Below are 8,375 nucleotides of genomic sequence, written 5' to 3' on the forward strand. Positions count from 1 at the left end.
ACAGTGTTCCAGCAAGCCAGCCAGCCACCCACAACAGGGTGACACCAAGCCAGCCACCCACCATAGTGTTCCAGCAAGCCAGCCAGCCAGCCACCCACAACAGGGTGACACCAAGCCAGCAACCCACCACAGTGTTCCTGCAAGCCAGCCACCCACAACAGGGTGACACCAAGCCAGCCACACTGCCAGGAGTCAGCCACCTGACCCACAACAGGGGGCCAGCCTGCCACCCAAACTGCCAGGTGTCAGCCACTGACCCACAAGGGTGCCAGCAACTCAGCAAGCCACCCACACTGCCAGGCGTCAGCCCCTGACCCACAACAAGGTGACAGCAGCCAGCAACCCCACAACAGGGTGCCAGCAAGCAAGCCAACCACACTGCCAGGCATCAGCCACCAACGCACAACAGGGTGCCATCAAGCAACCCACACTGCCAGACATCAGCCACCAACCCACACTGCCAGGCGTCAGCCACCAACCCACAAGAGGGTGCCAGCAAGCCACCCACACTACCAGGCGTCAGCCACCAACCCACAAGAGGATGCCAGCAAGCCACCCACACTGCCAGGCCTCAGCCACCAACGCACAAGAAGGTGCCATCAAGCAAACCACACTGCTAGGCATCAGCCACCAACCCACTAGAGGGTGCCAGTAAGCCACCCACACTGCCAGGCCTCAGCCACCAACGCACAAGAAGGTGCCATCAAGCAAACCACACTGCTAGGCATCAGCCACCAACCCACAACAGGGTGCCATCAAGCCATCCACACTACCAGGCATCAGCCACCAACCCACAAGAGGGTGCCAGCAAACCACCCACACTGCCAGGCGTCAGCCACCAATCCACAACAGGGTGCTAGCAACTTCAGCAAGCCATTTTTTTTTATCGTTTTTGTGTCTTTCAAATTGAAATGGAGATGGATGAGGAGAGAAAAAGTAAAAGTGTGGGACTATTTCTCGTCTCAACCTTCTCCAGGAAAAGCAGCAGTGTGCAACACATGTACAAACAACATAAGCATGGGATCAGTAACTGAAAATAATAAAAATACGTCAAATCTTTGGGCCCATCTAAGAGTTCATCATATTGAACTATATCATGCAGCACAGAAAAAACAAAATGAATATCAATGTGATTTTGAAATACCTCCTCCACTATCCCAGGCATCAATAACAGATATGTTTCGGAAAAAAAACAGGTGTCACTGTCTAGATTCAGATGGAAGATCCCAACTGCTGAACAGAGTAATCACAGAGATGAAATGTCACTGATAACCAGCCATTTACAATGGTGTCTGACTCAGGATTTAAGAGGTTGATGTCCATACTTGAGCCAAGCTACACACTGAAGAGTGAGACGTATTATTGAACCGAAATGCTGCAACTAGAGAATGCTGGCAACTCACTCTCATTCATGACTGATTGCTGGTCAGGACAAACAGAGTCAGAGTCCATAATGAATCTTACATGCCACTTCATTGACAGCGGATGGACAAAAAGGCAATTGGTTTTGAATACAAAAGTGATGCAGGGATCCCACACTGGGGAGTACATTAGAGAAATGTTTCTGGGTTTGCTTGAAGACTGCGGAATCAACAAAGACCAAGTGATGCTTGTGCTACTTCTAGACAGTGGAGCAAACATGTGGAAAGGAATGAGGCTTGCTGATATGTCAGACCTCAGTGTCATGGCACACAACAGCCTCCAACTTTCAAATGATGGTCTGTCAAGCTAAAGAGCTATGATTGAAATATGCTTTGAGAAGCATGAAGAGATTAAAAATGTTGTACTTGCAAGTCTTTTGAATCCTCGATACAAGAACCATGCTTTCTCTTCTGATGATGTATTGGCAAAGGCAAAGCAATGGCTGACAGAAGATACAACAGGAGGTGCAAGAGGTTTCTGCCAAAAAGACAAGTCCAGAACACTATTTTTATAAAGAGCAGCATGCTGCAAAAACAGAAAAATTTCCAAAAATACGTCAACGAACAGAAGAGAATCTTCATCGTGGTCGAATTGATCAGGACATTTTCAGTGTTTTATTGGGGCCTCATGCAGAGGATTCAATTTATTCTGAATCTGCAACTATGAGCCTGGATGATGAACTTCATCTCTATTTGAAAGAACCAGTAATTGACAGAAGAAGTCATCCTCTTCAGTGGTGGAAAGAAAATGAGGCACGCTACAAAAGACTTGCTTCCAATGCTAGAAGATACCTCTCACACAGCGCTGGATTGAGATCGGGCTCAGCAGGTTTTTTTTACTTTAATGTAGAAGATGCATTAAGGTAAAAAAAAAAAAACCTTAAAGTGTAAGTCCACCCAAAAACTAAAAATCCCTGCATCTATAGACATTCACGATCTAACACTAACCTATCTAGCCCTGTAAAGAAGAAATCAGTATACATACCTTTTTTTGAGGCCAATCCGACCCTGTCTCCAGCGGTGGAAGCTCCACAGAGGACCCAGCCGACAACGACTGTGAAATGAATGGGAAGTGACGTCACCCATAGACCTACTATGGGGCTTACTTTGTCGGCTGTGTCCTCTGAATCCGCCTCCACAGCTCAGCGTGGGATCGGTTCGGATTGGCTTAAAAAAAGATATGTATACTGATTTCTGCTTTACAGGGCTAGATAGGTTAGTGTTAGATCGTAGATGTCTGTAGATGCAGGGATTTTAGTGTTAATGTGGACTTCTACTTTAAGGCTTTAGAACCAATAAAATGTTAATTAAATGTAAAGTTCCGCTTAAAATTCCCCCCCCCCCAAGTGTGAGAGATCCCTTAGATAGCTCTGACTTGACAAAAGGACATTAGTGAAAGTAACTGCTCTTAGGCACAATAACCATTTTTCTTTTTTTTTTTTTACGAAAGTTATTTTTCTAGTGTCTGTGATGAAAATCCTTTTTTTCAATGCACAAATAATAAATGTTGATTTTTGCAGGAGAACTTGCCCAACCTCAAACCAATGTTTCAATAAACATAAAAGAAGATGGAGACACATGGAGCTATCAGTATCCAGAAGAGGAGCATGGAGATGGAGCAATGAATAATAAGCTGGCAGCTTTTTAATTACTCTTCAGGCTGATAAATGGAGACACAGGACACAGGCCAGAGACATTTTTTGTATGAGCCATAAAACATTTTCTTGGCTATAAGCTGACACTGGGATGATATCATTTATAGTAACCATAATGGTGATCGTTGTTATTTATAATGTGAAGTTCATCAGAGCTTTTACTTAAACCTAAACTCCTGGCAAACAGCTAAATTGCGGTATAAGGGGGCTGTTTTTCCTGCCTAAGGATTTGTATTTCTTTTCATCCAGTCCCAAAATGTACACAGCTCTGTCACATAGTACAGCCTTGTCTGGCAGGACAAGAGACTTGATTTTTCTCTGCTGCAGTTAGGTAGGTTTTCTACCTACCCTGTGACTGGATAGGTAAAGGAAAAGCAGCACACTGATAAGCTCATCTGTTATTCTGCTCTCTTCTCCAACCAGCATTCTCTTCGCACTACAGCTCAACTGATTAAGGGATGGTTTTTAACCCCTGTCAGATTTCTTTACCCCGTGTCCCGTTGCAGAGATTTCCCTTCACTTTCTGTCCCATAGCCAAACAGGAAGTGAAGGGAAATCCCTGTAAATTAAGGGAAATACTTGGGAACCCTCAGGTCACCAGGTCACCAGAACTAGTGTCCACATTGGAAGATTTCCCCACTATTACTTTTCTGGGGGCAACTCAAAATTTGGGATTTTCTTTTACTTTTACTTTTACTTTCACTTTCTATGATACCGGTAAAGAGGACAAATAGAGAGGGTGAATCTCCTTAACGGGGGCACAGACAGCAATCCTTCTGCACTCCATTAGTTATACTTTAAGGGGAGCTAGGGGTTTGCTAAAGAGATAGCACTGTTTCTTTTCAGATACTCCCTGCTCTAATTCCCTTATGATTGCAACTTTCATATTCAGTTTAATGAACAACAGTTTTTTTTTTAGTAACCGTGAAACCCTTTGAAAACATGTGAAAAAGAGCTAATTGCTCCACCTGTTGGTGGCATATGAAAATGTAAAATATTTGTATTTCATATTTACCTAAGAAAAAAATATAAAAAAAAAAAAATATTTATGGTTTTAGTGCTTATAATAAATCCCCAAAGAAAAGAGACATAAAATCATTATTAATTAAGTTTAAAGTTATAGACTGCCAGCAGGAGTAAAGGCATAGCTCCCAACTGTCCCTGATTTCGAGGGACTGTCCCTCATTCAGAACAAAGTCCCTCTGTCCCTCTTTCCTCCTCATTTGTCCCTCATTTTGGTTTATGATCTATATAGTTGTATATAAAATGCATTTTTTAATCTTTCAAAAAGTGTTTCCCAGTGCTTAACATTTCACACAATTTCAGAGTGCAATTGCATTTTTCGAAGTGCACAGTCTTTTTGCCTTTAGTAAATCAACCGCTTTGTGTCACTAGCTCCAAACATGCATGCAGACAGGGACTTCTCACAATCTTGATCTGCATTCTTGTTCTGGGGCAAGTAACCTTCATTATTCAGTTGTAAAATAAGCACAGTGTAGTACAAGAAATTTATATTAGCTCATCATGTTTACGCATTGTAAACAAGGCCAGGACAAGGGGTGGGCAGGAGGAGAAGCTGCCCTGGGAACTGTGCTTTCATGTGAGGTTGGAGGACACCCTGAGGAGATTGGGAGGGGAGGAGATTTGTGTTGAAAGGGTAAAAGGGGAGGCAGGGGGTAAGGGGGGGGGGGGCTAGGAATAGTGACCTAAGGGGATCAGTGCTGAGAAGGGGAATGGGTGAAGAGAATTTTTGGATTGGGGGGGGGGGTGGGATTTGTGCTAGTAGGGATGATTGGGGGGTATTTATGCCAAGAGGGGAATTTCTTTTTTTTTGGGGGGGGGGGGGATTTGTGCTGGGAGGGAGGGGGAGAGGATGTGTAAACATTTACATTGTTGTCCAATCTACTCCTTGTAATGTACATACATTGGCACTTATTTCACAGTGTTTGATTTTTCACGCTGAGCACGTGTCACCTGTCCTGTGTGGTTCTCATAATTTTTATCACAGGCCGGCTGTAGTACTCCTACTAATCCCTTCCCACTAAGAGTGACGGGGGGTATGTGGTAGACACTAAACCACTTAGTGATACACATGTACGTAAAGGAAGCATGACTTCTGCACTGCAGTTTAAAGGTCTGCAGACATTTGAAGGGGTGGACAATACACCGAAGGGTCCACAGTTTCACTTTCACCAAGCACTAAATTCAGCATAAACTCAGCAGCTAAAAGAGCACCAATAGCAACTCCAGTGACAAAACAGACTATGAACAATATCTAGTAAAAAATATATATATTAAACAACAGTAATAAAATAAATAATAATAAAATGTTTTAATGGAATAGAACACAAATGCCTCATTAAACCAACGTATGCATTATTGCCTACTATCCGCCACAATGTGATATTGTTTCTTAGGTGATAGATATAATTTAAGACAGCTTTTACCAATAGAAATATGTTGGCTGACTTTTTAGATCTCAGATTGTGAAAATGTAAATTGCAGCACTAGGTTAGTACTGCGTAAATGAATGATACTGGTGAGAGGCCTTTTCATTTGGCCTAAAGGGGCAAATGAAAAGGATTAATAAAAAAAAAAAGAAATGATGATAAAAGTAATGATGCACATGAAGCACACGCAACAATCCAATGTATATGTAAAATGGGTATGCAACATGTATCAGCACTATGCTATGAAAATCAATGTATTTAAGTTAACATTTTTGTTATGTATTTGTAATTTTGCGCATCTTTATCTTTTGCTTTTTCTTTAAACTGTAAATGTTTTTATTCTGACGGTATCTGTTATTTATTAAATTAACAAAGTTTCATCTTATATTTAATGAAAATGTTCGTTCACAGACTGTAGTTATCTGTATCTTGGTTGTGAAAGTAAAAAATTCATTTTGATGCTTTTTTTTTTAAATTGTAAATAAAGTTTCCTAAATATTTGTACAAAACTAAAAACTCGATCTTTAAGTTCTATACGTTCTCTTCTTTCAGATACTGTATTTTGGGGAGTACTAAAGTGCATGTAAAGTCTAACAATGAAGTTCTCTTCTAAATATAGAATTGAAAGCATTTTGTTTTATCTGCTTGATAAGTGCAAAAAATACCTTTTGGTTTTGCCAGGAATCTGGCTGATCACTGGCTGTGCACAAGAAGAGATTATGAAAGACAGGAGGAGGGGGTTGAGGTCTGTGTTTTTGAAATCTATTGGAAATTAAGTTGACGGGGTTGACCATATGTGCATAGGATTTTGGAGTTGTGTTGTCATTTCAAAGAAGAAGGTAGGAGCACACTAAATTTCTGACACATAAACAGCTATTTTTTTGTATTTGCAGCATGTTTAACCTCTTCCTGCCCACATAATACATATGTGCTGCTACTAAGATAGTGGCCTTTAACACCCACAACCTGCACATATGCGTCCATGGAAAGTCGAGGTTTCTGTACTGAGAGTAACTCTCAACACAGTGATTGAGCTGTCATATACTATTCTCCTAAATGTGTCAGAGGCTGTTTTTAGTTCTCTAAGCCTTTCTCAACCAGGGTGCCTTCAGGGTTCTTCAGAGGTGCCTTGGCAAAATACCTAAAAATTAGCTCCTACTTCTCCAGACGCTTCCTGTGGAATGAGCTGTTTTGATTTTGACAGCTCTTATATAGTGACCTGACATCACAAGCTGTCCCACAATGCAGTGCTCAAGTGCAGTGAATAAATTACTGACGTCAGTAATTTATTCACTGCACCTAAAGCAATGTATTATGGGGCAACGTCAGAGCCCTATAAAAGAGCTATCAAACTCAGATAGAAGCTAGTTAGCCAGAGAGAGTCCAAGGTTAATCAGCCAGCTCAGTGGCTTAGCTGCTAGATTAATGGGCTTGCAAATGAAAGGCTGTGAGTTTGAATCCCCGGGCCAAAGGGTGATTCATATTAATTATGGATTTTAATTAAAACCAATTAATTGCCCCGCCCCTTCTGAAGTGACGTCAGTAATGTATTCACTGCACCTAAAGCAATGGATTATGGGTCAGCGTCAGAACCCTATAAAAGAGCTGTCACACTCAGATAGAAGCTAGTTAGCCAGAGAGAGTCTAAGGTTAATCAGCTGGCTTGGTGGCTTAGCTGGTAGAATAACAGACTTGCAAATGAAAGGCTGTGAGCTTGAATCCCCAGGCCAGCAGGTGATTAATATTAATTATCCCCCCCTTCCAAAGTGATGTCAGTAATTTATTCACTGCACCTGAGCAATGGATTATGGGGCACTGGTGATGTCAGAGCCCTATAAAAGAGCTGTCAATCTCAGATAGAGAATTGTTAGGCAGAGAGAGTCCTAAGTGAGAGACTGTGGGTTTGAATCTTTGGCCCAGCGGGTGATTAATAGTCACTTACATTTAAGCCTTTATAAGGACTTGTGATTTTTTCGTGTTCGTATGTTCGCTAAAACATTTCCCCTGTTTGAGATGTTCTGGTGCGAACAGAACAGGGGGGTGTTCGGCTCATCACTACAAAATACATTTACCTACACTAGTATGCCTTAAAATAAAGTTGTCACTTAAAAAAAGGTAGTAAAGCTGACTTTTAAAGAGGTTGTAAACCCATGAAACTTTTTTTTTTTGCAACCTGAAAGAGAAACCCATAATGAGCTAGTATGCATCGCATACTAGCTCATTATGAAATACCTTAGAACGAGCCCCCGCCATGCTGCCCGCTTACCTGTATGACGGGCGACATGTCCAGTTGCCCGTCTTCCGGGATCGCGGCATCCGGCCATCTGATTGGCCGGAGCCGCGGCGACGTCACTCCCGCGCATGCGCGTGGGAGCCGACAGTCACGGCACGGGGCTCTGAAGAAACGGCACCAGCAGCCGTTCCTTCAGAGCGCATGCGCCAGTGACGTCACTGGCTGCATATAAGGTAAATATCTCCTAAACGGTGCATGTTTAGGAGATATTTACAGTACCTATAGGTAAGCCTTAATATAGGCTTACCTATAGGTACAAGTGGTAGAGGAGGGTTTACTTCCTCTTTAAGTGTTCCTGTTCCTAGACTATGGGGATTAAAGTATTTACATATTCTTAACAAGCAACAAAAGAACTTCAAATCAAGCCATCACTCACTTTAGTATCTGCGGATAATGTGAATAAACTAATTTTCAAAACTCATATAGACCCGGTCCGCAGCAGGCAGGGAGAGGTGCAGTTACTTGGACTGGCTCAGTTTTACTGCTTGCACACCTGCCCCCGTTCATTGTTTGGAGAAGATTATTTGTGTGATAAGTGAAGGAGATTATTTACAGG

General features: G+C 42.2%; 1 protein-coding gene across 1 annotated transcript in view; it reads left to right on the forward strand.

Annotated features, from left to right (window-relative positions):
• Window positions 1-3,147, forward strand: part of LOC309568870 (uncharacterized protein) — a 54,911-nt gene extending 51,764 nt beyond the window's left edge. Inside the window, exon 6 of the mRNA XM_082274654.1 lies at window positions 2,942-3,147. Coding sequence (XP_082130780.1) covers window positions 2,942-3,069 — 128 coding nt within the window. The 3' untranslated portion in view covers window positions 3,070-3,147. The remainder of the gene's footprint in view (window positions 1-2,941) is intronic.
• The last annotated feature ends 5,228 nt before the right edge of the window (window positions 3,148-8,375 follow it).

The sequence above is a fragment of the Pelophylax lessonae genome (assembly GCF_965119305.1).
Source record: "Pelophylax lessonae genome assembly, chromosome: 12".
Lineage (NCBI taxonomy): Eukaryota > Metazoa > Chordata > Amphibia > Anura > Ranidae > Pelophylax > Pelophylax lessonae.